Raw genomic sequence first — 14,905 nt, 5'->3', positions numbered from 1 at the left:
ACAAACCTTCATTCATATTTTATTGAGAATATTTGCTCAGCAAAAAACCGAGTTCATATGATAAAACCACATGTTTGTCATTTTAAATACACATTTTTGACGTCAGAAAATCATTTGTTTATTCAGCAGTAATTTTATTAGTTGACACCAAACAAAATAAAGGGTATTTTACCCATTAAATTTCCATTTCTTCGAAAGTTAACCCAGAGTTAAAATTAGTACCAAAAATAATAATTAGAAGTTTGTTTTTCGAAAAACAAAAAAAAAAATAAAAATAAGTTTTCCAAGAATTTCAAAACCTTTAACTAATTTAAAAAATAATAAAAATCTAGTGATAAAAATATTAGCATGTTTGTAGGTTGTTTCATAAAAAGATTAAAAATTATATAGTGTATACAGTACAGGTATTCAAAATACACACCCCCATTCTAAATTCCATCAATTTAGCAGGTAAATATTTATAAAGTTTGGTTATGTATACACCATCAATAAAAAGGATTTTATAGTTTTTGTTGCAAAAATCTTAATCATCTGAATAAACCAAACCAAAAACTTTTATGACCCAACAAACAATAAAATAAAAATCACACAATATATCACGAATGACCAACGACACCAGTAAAGTGGGTAGGTATAGAATAGATTCAGGTAGATATAACAAAAAAACGGTACGTAAACTTTTATTGCACCTCCAGCCACATGCAAATAAACAGGAAAAATTTCGCCAACCGTATCCGTATAATGGATAGCAGTTATTCGCAATGAATGTTATTTTTGGGCGAATTCTCCCTGATGTTAAAAAAAGGTTGAAGTTTTTCGGATTTTTTTTTATAACTACCTGGGGGATTAAAAATATAACGGTAACACCTTCTTTTTGGAAAATTTTAATGACGTGGGTCAACATTAGTAAACAATATCGTAATATTATATATTAGAGTTATTGATAATTTTGGGAGAAATTATTAAGAATTTTTCCAGTACCTAACCAGTTATTAAATTTAGTGTGGTTAATGGTTTATACTTGTGTTGAGTTGGCATTTGTAGGTATGTAATTGCTTCTTCTTTGAGAAAATAAATTAAGGGTTAAAATGTTTCACAAAGTACTTAATAACATAGAATGACAGTGGTGACAGTTAAAAAAATTCTTAAATAAAAGGAGAGCATTAATTTTTTTCAATTGCGCGTCATAGGTGAAATTTTCTCTTTATAAGGGCGAAAATAATTTTTTTTTAATTGTGAATACAATATTCGAATTCCTCGGAATATTCTACATCAATTTCATATATGATTCTCTATAAAGTAGTGAGATCGAAAAAAGTTCTGGCGACATGAAAAAGTATAAACCAAATTCGCAAAAATGAGGTGTGCCTACAGAGGGTTAATAGTCAAATAATCCAAAACTCATTTTCTCTTCCATATATGATTTAAATGGTCCATATAACATGATTTGGTCTTAAAACTATTTTATATTTGTTAACGGAAAACGTACAGCCATGGCCAGAGAAATAGAACACTATTGAGTAAAATTATGCAAATCGAATGTTATAGATGTTAGAAATGCTTTTAATAATTTTTTGTTCTTTTGGTATATTGTCGAAATAAAGTGATGGAAACAAAGATATCTTAAAAGTAACTATAGTTATTTTTTAGCAAGTTTTCAAAAATTGTTAACGAAAATGCATTCATTTTATTGCTACTATTTAACTATGTAACAAGTATTTTTGAATAAAAAAATAGGCCGAAAAAATCATTAAACTGCGATAAAAGGGAGATGTACTTTCGATCTTCATAGTAAAGGGAAAAATCCTTCTCAATTAGCTTAAACTCTAAATTTTTTCGAAAAAATTATACCGGGGCATGGTTACCTAGTTATTTTTATTTTTAATTTTTTTTTTTTGTTGTTAAATGCCTTTTTGCAATTTTAAAAGTACATATTAACAACTTTTTATTAATTTTTTACGGAAAGTACATTTACATTACCTTTGATTTAAACAATCAAGATAAAATTTTTTGTCAGTACCATGGTACTAGAAGATAGAGAATATACATACATTTTGTTTGAATTTGTCTTTTAATTTTTCTTATTCTTTTGTATTGAAGTTGACACACTTTACGAAAGTTAAGTTACCTTGAATTTTGACGTTTGGCCACACACATAAATGTCAAAAGTTTATCCTTCGCTAAATATTTAACCCAATTCGCATGTTTAATCTAAAGTGTTGGGCGCCATTTGCTATAAGGCTTAAAATGATCAACGCACTCTTACTAATTGCTCTTACAAAAATGAATGAAAAACTTCCAATTTCAGGTGTAAAGTCTCCCAAAACAAGGTAAAAGTCGTTTAAAAAATGTATTCAAATCGTCACTTGAGTTCTCATTTGTCCCACAAGACCATTTTCGACGAAAATGAGTTATGGATGCCATCTTATATTTTCGACCACGCTCATTCGATTGCTGAAATCAGAATCGTCCTATCTCTGATTTAGTCCTATAGACCAAATTGTTTCGATGAATTTTATGCTTATTTGTCCTATATAAGTTTTTGTATGCAGTAGGACATATACTGGCTTTATAATTATGCAAAATTTGTGCTTAAATGTCCTTTATCCAATGATGTCATATTTTTCACACAAAATGACTAACATCCTCATAATAGCTCCCCCTAGGAAGAGGCAAAATAGTCAAATTTTGAAGTCATTGCAGTGCCAAAAGTATCGTTGCTTAATGCTAAGGTAACCATCTCTAATGAAAAAATGAAGGACCTCATCCATATCGTCCCGTTTCTGCATGAACCGCGTATCTACACAGCAATTTTTGTTCAGTTCTTCAAAGAAATATACTTTTTTCTTGAAATTACAAATATGAATTGAACAAAAGGAAATCAAGTTACATATGTTTAGGACATATTGATTGAGTTGTCTCTAAACTAAAGCCCTTGTATATAATATTTTCGTTTATTTTTTTAAACTCAAATAAAGAATGTTTTGAGTTTCAATTTCAATAAAAATATTTGGTTTCCTATTTTTTCTGTTTTTGTGTCCTATATCCAATACAAATTCCACTGGAGAAAAAATTTTTAGCTTTTCTTTTTCATGTGTCTGTAACTGTATGGACAGGTATCCTATGTCCATTTTACTACTTTTCTTAAAAACTCAATTAAATCAATATTGAAAAACCAAACCATGCATGACTGCTTTATGTATGGTTCGGAAATATCTAATCTTTCAAAAAAAACATACAAATCACTGTGATTAGTCTCAAAAAAATAAGTAAACCACCACTTTAAAGTTTAAAAACGCTCTCCTGAAAAGTTAAGTTTTTGGTTTATAGGACAAATAAGAACTCACGTGACGAAATGTCGAAAAAAAATTTCCATTTGACTCGAAAAAAACCCTTTTTATTTGAATACACCGAAAAAAAAAATTGATAATAACAGCTATCAAATTAACATTTTTGAGTGACAATTAAAATATCAATTTTGATATTTTATCATATCATTTTGACATTTTTTAATTTTAGGTGGATAGTGAAAATTTCACTTTGACAATTAAAATATCAATGTTGACTAGATTTTACGTTTTAGTTTATTATAATGATATTTCTTTCTTTTTCTTTTTTATTATTTTTACTATTTTAAGTATTTTCTTTCTTTTTTCCAAACATTACTGAAAGTGAATATTCTTTACAAAATAGTGGTGATATTATTTTTTCTATTATAGGTGATATAATTGTTTTTGTTATTTTTTCCCAAACTATGTGATGTAAAATTTTATTGCCGATCAAATTTTCTCAGTAAATCATACATTTTACTTCGAAAAAAACACAATACGTCTTTAAATTAGTACACATTAAGAATTTTTTATTTAATATTTTTCAATAAATTTGGAATGAGAAATTTATATGAAAAAAATGATAATAAAATATCAAAAAAAATTTCCAAAATGTGACATTTAAATATCATCCTGATAATAAAAATATTGTTTTAAAATTTTAAATATCATAAAACACATTTTAAATATCCTAAAACACATTTTATACAGCATTTTTGGCTGATATTTGAAAAATGTTAATTTGTTATTTAAAAAATTTTAAATTGATATTTGTCTTTTTTTTCGGTGTAGGTAAACATTTTTGATGTTGGTAATAATACAAAAAAGCAACACATTTACCGAAGTTCCATGTTCTCCCTTTTGTCTCAAAAAGTACCTTTTCATGCGAAAAATAAATATAGGCTAAATTATGCCAAATGAAGCCACAGTGCCAAATTTTACTAGCGTATTATTATTTTTAACAGGGTTTCGCTATAAAAATACTTATTATGTTGAAAAACTATTCATCTTTGCATAAAAATGGGCATAAAAATGGACATAACAATTTGTAGGTGGTCATATCGGGCCATTCATCATTTGTATCATTTTTAAACAAGTAGCTTAGCTATTAGTAGGCCATATTACCCGCATCTATTTTAAACATTACATTTTTAGATTACTAAACAGATGAATCCTAAGCAACAATTTAAAATCATTTATAAATTACCTTTTTAATTAACCTCTTTCTCCTAAAACATCTAGATTCCCTATACAAAATTATCTATCTGAGATCCTAAAGTATCTTTAATGCACCTTGAATACCCATTACAGCTCTAGTCACCTATATTAAATCTAAAAAAAAAAAAATTAATTCACGCACAAGCAAATACCACAAAAACAGGTGCCAACCTCAAAACAAAAAACCAAACCCCCAAATCTGTATTATTGGTCGTAGTCGTGTATAGTCCCCAAATGAGTCCGCATTTGGCATTTGATGTGAGTAAAGAACACCTACCATAAGAAAAAACCTCCACTTTTTCCATATCTACACGTACCTAGTATCCACCTAGAAAATGCAAAAGAGAGGGCATTTTCATATATTTATCTATACATCTTTCTATATTTATACATGTTGTGTGTGACCCGAAAATTGTGGCTGCCTTTCAAGACGTCTGTGGTTGAGAAAACAATTTTCCATTTCAACCAACCACAATGCATAGAAAATATAGGTCCTCTCCCCAACAAAAAAAAAAAAAAAAAACCCTATACTAACACACATACAAAAGCAAATACAGACACACACACAAACACGAAAATAAATATATTCACACACATAAAATTGGAGAATATATTTTCCAAACTAATTTACACCCTCTGATTAAAGGGGGTTCAACAAGGTAAAGAGGGCTGATTTATAAGATCTTTGCTTTTTCTGGTTAAGAAAATTCACAAAACTTCCCAAAAAGGATTCACTCTCTGTCTGTGTCTCTCCCCTTTTATGATATCAATTTGGAAAATTGGCTAAAGAAAAACCATTTCTCTTGACCAGAAAATATATATCAGCTTGGTTGGATTTTGAGTATAGAGTCGAGAAGAAGAAAATATATCAATGAAATATCGAAAATCCATTGATGATGATGATGCAAGGAACAATTTTCTCTCTCTTTCTCTTTCCGGGAATAAACAAGGGATGGAAGAGGATATCTATGATGATAGCTGTAGCCACTGTGGTGCACCATCATCTATACTGGGTATAGAGAATAGTCCTCTCCTAGGATGATAGTGGTTCCAGCTCGTCCTCGGGTTGTTCAACGACTGTGAGTGAGCTACACCACAGCAAACGATTGTGGTATATTTTTGTTGGCATACCAACAAACAAGGACAAATAACAAAAAATAAAAAAAAAAAAAAACTGATACACACAGGATCCAATGGTAATTCACCACCAAAACAACCCTTGAAATTCTGAATGGGATGCTTAAAGGAGAAGTATTAAAAAAAAAACTAGAAGCAATGACAGATTTGTATGAAATGTATGAGATGTGACAGGATATTCGCGCGATTTGCTATGCGAGTGCAAATGAAAAGGACGAAGGACGAATTTTTTTTTTCATTGGAGCTTTTCTTTTTTTTGTATTTATTTATTTCTTAAGAGAGATTTTTCTACTCCATGTTTCCCATAAAGGACGAAAAGAAAGTCAAAGGACGAAGAAAAACTTTTACAAAAAAGTAATGATTTTTTGTGTTTGGCTTCCAAGATATCTCTTTCTCTGGAGTTTTATTTTAAATGTTGTTTTTTTTTTAGGAGAATTTTTCTCTTTCAAAGTATACAGGGGGCAGAACGGGGGTAAAAAAATAAATAAAATTTTTTTTATACTCAGTTCAACTACCTACTTACCCCCTAATCCGCACGCGTTTCATCATCATACAGGACATACAGGACACAACTAGCAATTGGCTCGAGTCAGGTAGGTATAGAATACTTCATTCACTCAACATACAGTGAGTGTGTCCTTTTTTGTATTATGCTACTGTATGGGTATTGGTTTGGGTGCTCGCTCATAGCTCGTCCAACAAAAAAAGGCTCAAAGGAGGGTGTTTTTTTTTTTTTTTTTTGCTGATTTTTTTTTTTAAGGGAAAAAGTAATAAAAATGAGAAAAAATTCATGGAAAAATGGAAAAATTGTGTAAATGTATTTGTGTGCGAGCGGCAAGGGTAACACACAGAAATCTGTGTAGATGGATGGAAAAAAGGTGAAAAACATTTTTATTATTTTTTTTCTTGTTGTATGTCATTTGCTATTTCTTTTACTCCCATGATGACAAAGTGAGAGACGAAATGGTGGTGGTAGCGGGCATTGAATTTTTTCCTGCGGTTGTGTGCGCGGTAGTGTGGTAGCTATTTTTTGAATGATAGTGGTATTGGTAATGGTGGTTGGTTGTGTGGCACAGGCACATTGCCTGGTGACCGTCCGTCGTCGTTGTCATCGTCATATCGTGTTGTCGTGTGTTTTTTTTTTTTTATTATTGTTGTTGTTGTAGGTAGGTAGATAGAATTGTGCTGCTACTTTCCATTCGAGAGGGCTCTAAAATAGAAAAACCTCCGTCGATCGACAAGATTGAGTCAGTTCGCTCTGAGACTTTTACGCGATAGGAACATAGAATTTTATAAAAATAACCATCAGCGCGAGATACTTAAACTTAAAAGATACTTTTTTTTTTGAGTTATACCTGTCTATCTAATACACACACACATATATAAAAAAGAATTTATATTCTCGATATCGGTTGGATATATTTTATTTTAAGAAAAATACGAGAGAGGAAAATTTTTGAACGTGTTTTTGACATTCAGTTTTTGAACGTCACGGAGTGCGGTACATAACGGAGAAAAAACGATCTTCATAACGGATACTATACGACTACAATCAGTGAACAAAGTTGTGAAAAATTCAAATTTTTTATAAAAAAAGGATATTTTACCTTTTAAGTGAGAACAAAGTGAAATAGTGTGAACCAAAAAAGGATATCAAGGATTAATCCTTCTAACTTAACACTTTTTGATCAAAAACACAAAAAAATAAAATTACAAAAATGCATTTACCACAAGGACCAACAGTTGTTGTAGCACCCCCCACCTCCAACAATTCCCCCCATCATCGAAATAATAACAATAACGACACAACCTGTCAGGATACTAATAATTCATCATCACCTGCTGCTGCCAAAATGCCCCCATCAATGACCGACATGTTTGCCAGCCTCCACGAAATGCTCCAAGAATATCACGGCGAATTAGCCCAAACAGGATCTCCTTCCATATTGTGTTCAGCGTTGCCAAATCATTGGCGCAGCAACAAATCACTTCCGGGTGCATTTAAAGTTATTGCTCTGGATGATGTCCAAGATGGCACATTAGTAACAATCAAATGTGGAAATGATGAAAATTACTGCGGCGAATTGAGAAATTGTACGGCGATAATGAAAAATCAAGTTGCAAAATTCAATGATTTGCGTTTTGTTGGCAGAAGTGGTCGTGGAAAGTCATTTTCATTGACTATTACAATTGCCACATATCCTGTACAAACTGCCTCATATACAAAAGCTATTAAAGTGACCGTTGATGGTCCAAGGGAGCCAAGATCCAAACAAAGTGAGTATATTCAAAAAAAATGCTTAAAAAAAATATTTATGGGTTTTATTCTCCTCTGATTTTATTGCAACCAAATGTGTGTGTTTTTTTTGTATGCAGTTCAAGAGTTGTGTAAACAAAAATTAAAAAAATACATTAACTTGCCCTTTTTTTTATTATATCTCTCTTATTACTCCTGCATACAAAATAACACAAACATTGTGGCGCCGATGTTGCTATAAAATCAAAAGAAATTAAAAAAAAAAAAAAAAATCCCAACTTTTATAATAACGACGGCATCAATCTGCCGCATATCTCTCACTCAAACCACATGTTTTACTAAATCGAAAATCATTTTCTCTTTACTTTTTTTAGATTATGGATATCCTCATCCTGGTGCATTCAACCCATTTATGTTGAATCCTGCATGGTTAGATGCAGCCTATATGACATATGGATATGCGGATTATTTTCGTCATCAAGCGGCGGCTGCAGTACATCATCCTTCACTAGCTAAAGGTTAGTCATTTAAATCATTTTCTATATATATATTTTTTTTTTTGTGATTATTTTCCAAACATCCTTCTTTGTCCTTTTTTTTTTTTGTTTATCCAAAACACATTCAACTTTTTTCACATTTGAAATTTATTTTCGAGTGATTTCAATTAAAAATCGAAGCGAGAAAAACAAACATATCTAAAGTTTTTTTCATATAAATTGGGGGTGAAAAACACGCGAGTTATAGTACTTTTAAAACCCCTTCTACGGATTGCGTATGTTTGGTTTTTTTGTTTTTGTTTGATTTTAATAGCAATTCCAACATAAGGGTTGTTTTTTTTTTATTCAAACAAAAAACAACACAAAAAAACATTAGAAAATCTATATAAAACCACCCCATTTAAATGCATCCCTCGCTGACAATTCATTCATTTATACATTTCAAATCGAAAGATTACAATGAAAGCAAAAAATTCGAGTAAATACCTCAAACCATCTTAAATTCACCACAAAAGACAGTTTTAATGGGTTGTTTTTCATTCGATTCCGCGGTTTTTTTTCGTCCATTTAGTTCTTTCTTCTGTTTTTTTATGTTTCGAACAAATTTTCATTCGATTCTGCATTTTAAGTGATTTTCAAAATTTTTTCGTAGTCTTGTCTTAATTTTTTTTAACAGTTTTAAACAAACTTAACCTTAAAAATGCTGTTTTTGAACTTTCAACAGTATTCTTTTCAGATATTAATTTTGTTTTCAAAGTAAAAATCGGGTTTTTGAATTAAAATTTAGTTAAGAATTATGTTTTTAAGGTTAGAAACGGTGGTTTTCAAGTCAAAACGGTATTTTTGTATAAAAATTCAACCAACAAATGTGTTTAATAGGTTGAAAACGCTGTTTTTGTATCGAAATTTAGTTTAGTTTGTGTTTTCTAAGTTTAAAATATTGTTTTTGTATTTAAGTTCATTTAAAAATTAAGTTTTTCAGTTTTCGAAATCACCATGGTCTTTTTTTAATCAAAACTCATTGAAAAATAAGTGTTTCTAACTTAAAAACGCAGTTTTTAAAGTAAAACTAGTGTTTTTGAATGAAAATTCAATGAAGAATTGTATTTTCTAAGTAAGCAACATTCAATTAATTTTTAAAAGAAACGCTGAAAGTAGTCTAAGCAAGAAAAAAAAAAAAAACATAAAAACCTTCCTTCTCCAATTCCCAAGTTATTTTCCTCTTTTACTCATTAAAACAAAAAAAAATATAATTCATTTAACTAACTCCATTTTTTTATTTTTATTAATTTCAGGATCCCCAACTTTGCCAACAGCAGTGCCTCAAACTGGTCTTCCGCCATCAGCGGGTCCACAAGGCCCCCCACCACCACCACCACATGCCGGCGGCGGCGGCGGTAATGGCCCCAACGACTTCCACCATCAACCACCAAATACCCCACCCGGCTTGCCACCAATGTCCGGTCCAAATGGCATGATACCATCACCTGGATCAGCACAGAGTGCCAATGCCGCCTACCTGCCACAATTCCCCTTCGGACCTGGCCAACCATTCCTGCCATACAATTTCCCAGGATTACGTGTTCGTAATGGTCTACCACCACATGGCATCAATCCTTTGAACACATCCCTTAACAGTCATGGATCCACCGAACACATTAGTCCAGCACACATATCGCCGGCATCCTCTCGTCCATCATCATCAAGCCCCCCATCAACGAACCACAGTATTTCGGCGAAATTGAACACATCCCTGGAGACGAGTTCACTGCATGAACAATCCTCAGACGATTCGGATGATGAGCAAATTGATGTCGTCAAATCGGCATTCATTCCAATTCTCCGTCCCAAATTACAATCAATGGATGAAAGGCTTTGCTCTCAGGAGGATCTTGACAAATCTATCGATTCAACACGCAGCAGTCCGCTAAGCACCATTCAACAATCATCGCTTCGTCTACGTTGTGACCTGAAAGCACCATCGGCAATGAAGCCAATCTTCCATGAATCATCGATCACAATTCCGGCAACGAAATCGTCACCCACCTCACCGGAAACTAAATTCAAATCAGCGACAATTTCCGCCCAGAAGACGGTCTGGAGACCATACTGAGGACCGCCTCAAGAAGACACAAAATTCCGCAAATGGATTTTTTAGAAAAATCCCATGCACAGTTATAATCCGCTGCAACTCACGCATAATTCTGTTACTGTTAATGTGACACGATTTTTAATGCAGAGCAGGCGAACAAAGTGAGAGTGTGGTAGTGTCGTGTCGACTTTGCGAACACAGCCCCAGTTAAGTTTTCTTGAGCCAGAAAATATGGAAACTATTAATGGACAAAAGATGGATGAAAAGAAGAATGATTTCTAGGAAATCTCTCATCTTTAGATGAGAAAGTGTCGCTATGGAGTCGAGATTTTTGATGGTGTGGTGGTGTTTTCGATTTTTTTTCCGTGAAGTTAAAAAATTGATAAACTTTTGTAACCAACACAAAATTTAACAAACAGAAGCTAAAAAACAACCAAAAACAAAAAAAAATGTGATGATGAAAACGATGGATAAAAATAATTGTGATAATAGTGGTGTAAGGGGTTGAAGAGGGAATTAATTTAAGGGATGATGGTGAAACTGAATATAAATGAATGGAATGAAAAAACAGATTCCCGTCGCGCATTTCAAAACATTGGATTCAATGATTTTTCCATGAAATCGTTTAAAAGGTTTCAATTTGAAGAAATGCTAAATCTATATATAAATTTCAAGAAATTAAAATTACAGAAAAACGCACATTTATGTAAAACGAAAAGTACCTACCTATATTTGAAAAAAAATTGATTTATTTCCAACAATAACAAACAATTAAATTCTAAACTTTAAAATTATTTATTTTTTTTTTATATTATTTTCCAATATTGTAAATAAAACAAACAATAGTTCAAATGAAAAAAATAGAGAGAAAGAAAATTATTTATATTTTGTTGGTAATGAAAAAGAAAATTATGTAAAAAAAAAAAAACTCACACTGTATATAAAAATTGAAAAACAATGTATAAAAGTTATTAGTTTATAAGTTTTGTTATTTAAGAATAATTTATAGAAAAAAAAAATACAAACAATTTTTACAAAAAAAATTATTTATTTTTGTTTTTAATTTATTTTTTTGCTGATTGTCGTCTGGAAAATGATGTCTTGATGGCTTGGTGATTTGGGAAGTCAATTATAGTTTACACATCAAAATGACATTTTAGAGCGTTTTGATCAATAACGGGGTGCAAAGTTGTAGCGATAAGTTTGGAGATGGACTTGAGACAAATTCTTTTATTTATTTACTAGATAGATGTCAACAACAATAGGAGAAAATTAACATTGCGTCAGTATAAAGTATAATACTCATGTCATAATTTTAAGAAGGTTTGAAATTTAAATTGAGATATTTGTAGGATAAGGTTTAAACCAAAGCAATACAAAAGGCTGACTTAACTACAATCAAGTAGGTATGCGGCAGCCGGCAATTAACTTACTATAAATACAAATTTTGTCAACTTCAGAGATTTTCATGTTAACTCAGAATTTTGTAGGAGATGCATAAACATATGTAGATAATTTTGGAACACATTTTTTCATTTCCAAACAAATATTGAAACAAAAAATTAGACTTTTAACACTTATTCCGGGGCTGTACAAGGATGTGTTTTAGTTACCTACATTTACTTAAATTCCTACCTCCCTAAAAAAATACCAGTTTTTCATTATCTACATTGGGTCATATGTATAAAAAATAGTAAATGCTTATACATGAAAAATTGTAAAGTATGAACGATTTTTATCCACATTTCGTATTTACAATTTTTTATGCATACGGGCCATTGTTTTGATATTACAACTTTAAAGCTACATTTGGAAACAATAAAATAACTTTTAAAGGTTTTTTGGTTGTAATTTTACTGCTGTTGTGAAAATACGGTTTGACAGATGTTTTATTTTCTTTTAGAGACTTCAAATTGACTTGATGTTAACATTATGTAACGTTTCGTATGTATTATACAGTAAACACAATACCATTGTCTATTTTTGCTAATTTTGGTATATCCCAAAATTGCGGTTTGACTTTGAAAATCGCGACTTGCAAAGTGGAGATTTTTGTGGACTTTTTTTTCTGCAAAATAGTTGTCGTTCGCATGCATCCGGATATCTAGCTTTTTAATTGCGATACACTACAAATTGTCTTTTAATATTTCAAGGGAAATTTAAGAAGTAATTCTTGGGTTTATTCTAAAAAAAAAAAATATTCTGCTGTAAGAGCCCAACTTTAAGGTTAGTTAAAAAATTTATTGGTAGAAAAAAAAAATAACCCTTTTTTAAAATTTTAATATTGTAGGTATTTGGTTAAAAAAACCTTTTTTATTTTGTATTCTTTTAATGAACAAATAATTAAAAAACAAACTCAAAGATAGTTCATTTTTCCAAAAGCCCTTTCCCTATACTTTATGATACCTGTACTTGGGATATTTTGCAACAGGTAAAAAAGAGCATGATGATCTTTTAAGTATTAATTAACTTTTAAAGGAACTGTCCGTAGGTACCTACAAGTTTCTTCAGTAAAAAGTTTTTAATATTATTATTGACTTGTTAAACAAAACATTAACGTTGATAAAAAAAAATGATTTTAATTGATTTTTCTTTAAAATAAATTAAAAAAAAAACAACAACAAATTGGATTTGGGTTGTATCGAACTCCGTTTAATTAATAATTTAATTTTTATGGGCCAAAATACTTTTTAGTGCCTAAAAAAATATCCCTTTTCTTGAATTTCATTTTTCTTGAAAAAAAAGTACATTGAGTTATAAAATTAACATTATTTACTTTTACAAGTTTAAAACCCAAATTAGGATCGAATTGTTTACAAATCACGGTAACATTGTGGTTTATCTTAGTAACGCAAGAATATTTAATTGAAATTAATTTTTCTGTGATTTAATTTTATAGGAGACTTACGTTGTTCCTAAAGTTTAAAATAGGAATATCAGAGAGCTTAATTATATGATTTTACAAATAAAACTGAGATTTGCAGTAAAGTAACGCAGTTGTTTGGTTTTGATCACTTTCTGTTTAAACTGTCTTAAATATAGAAATATCATTCCAAACATATTGGTGCAAATGTTATTTTATAATAGATTAAAGTATAACCATTCTATGTCAACTAAAATGTATGAAAATGTTTGGTTTGCTGAAAATTTTTTTTTAATGAAAAACTTTTGTATTTGCAATAAATATATACTTTTTTTAAGATTTGTATAAATTTGTGTCTTTTGACTAGCATATTGAACTGTTTTTAAAGTGTAAGGGCATAGCTTCAGTTTAAAAAAAATACATATATTATTATATTTTCCTCCCCCCCTCCTCATCAAATTAATTATTATTAGACAGCTACCTTGCATACAAATAAGTTTTTGCATTAAATTAAAATTTCACAAATTGTATTTTTTGTCCATTGGCCATCAATTAACCCAACGTAAATAAACACCTTACCTCTTAACTGTTAGGTGTGGTAGGTAAACAACTTCACTGCAGAATGTAAGAAAAAACAATGGAAATAAATGTCAATAAATAGTTTTTTTTTTTTTTTAATTAAAGGTATTTTTGTACATTGAACTCTTAGCTTGAAAAAAATTTTTGGCCTTGACGTTTTTTTTTTTTTTTTTTGTAAACTGTGTTGCATCTCGATTTTTTCTTCAATAAAAAGGTAAATGGCAGAAAAAAAATAACACAAGGATAACTTAACATCTGATATATTTAACATTTATTGGAAAATTGATTTAAAACTCGCTCTTATGCTGTTCATACATATAAATGAACAGCATAAGAGCTACATTTTGGAATAAAGCCTAAGAAATCACTAGTTATAATGATTTTCCTAAAGGTGGCCGGAAACTGGGGACGGCCGCAAATAGGCAACTCTACCCTACTTAGTTAGGTATAAATTTATTGATTTTTTGAATGGAAGTCATAACATAAGAAATCATATCATATTTTTTTTGTTTCTTGTCTGGGATACTGTACCTTAAAATTTCGTTTATTTTTGATAAAATTCATCAGATTTCATCACGAAATAAAAATCTGCATCACGCAAATCACTAAAAGGGCTGGCACACTCATCATACGAACGCAAAATCTCATCTCATATCCACGACAATTCAGATCCATTCACTCCAAACGCAACTTGGTTAACCCTCTAGTTTCGTAAAAGTAGTTCAATTTTCAAGTACCTACCCTCTCCTCCTTTCCCGCGGACACCCACCATCAACCATCATATGCATCGTTCACCCAACAATGGAGGGTAAATATTGAACCATTATTTTATACATGAGTTGCTGCAATCAATAGAAACCCAAGTTCTATAGTAGTGGCTATCCGTGAGTGCGAGTCCTGCTTGGCTTTCTATTCCAGAAGTAGGTATTTTTT

The 14,905-nt window shown here is 30.7% G+C and overlaps 1 protein-coding gene and 1 long non-coding RNA gene across 2 annotated transcripts in view; both read left to right on the top strand.

The window, feature by feature from the left end:
* LOC129910605 (uncharacterized) overlaps window positions 1-14,905 on the top strand; it is a 77,240-nt gene that overhangs the window by 30,485 nt on the left and 31,850 nt on the right. The window lies entirely within an intron of this gene.
* On the top strand, window positions 6,865-11,293 carry LOC129910604 (segmentation protein Runt). Its single transcript, XM_055988040.1, has 3 exons — window positions 6,865-7,961; window positions 8,316-8,459; window positions 9,734-11,293. The coding sequence occupies exons 1-3, from the start codon at window positions 7,403-7,405 to the stop codon at window positions 10,549-10,551; spliced, it is 1,521 nt and encodes a 506-aa protein (XP_055844015.1). The 5' UTR covers window positions 6,865-7,402; the 3' UTR covers window positions 10,552-11,293.

This window comes from Episyrphus balteatus, chromosome 2, assembly GCF_945859705.1.
Source record: "Episyrphus balteatus chromosome 2, idEpiBalt1.1, whole genome shotgun sequence".
Lineage (NCBI taxonomy): Eukaryota > Metazoa > Arthropoda > Insecta > Diptera > Syrphidae > Episyrphus > Episyrphus balteatus.
The sequence above is the reverse complement of the archived record's forward strand: the minus strand, read 5'-3'. Positions and strand labels throughout refer to the sequence as shown.

Coding starts and splice junctions, on each gene's coding strand:
- LOC129910604 (XM_055988040.1), top strand. CDS start 7,403: ATGCATTTACCACAAGGACCAACAGTTGTTGTAGCACCCCCCACCTCC. Junction 7,962..8,315: donor GGAGCCAAGATCCAAACAAA/GTGAGTATATTC, acceptor TACTTTTTTTAG/ATTATGGATATCCTCATCCT. Junction 8,460..9,733: donor TCATCCTTCACTAGCTAAAG/GTTAGTCATTTA, acceptor TATTAATTTCAG/GATCCCCAACTTTGCCAACA.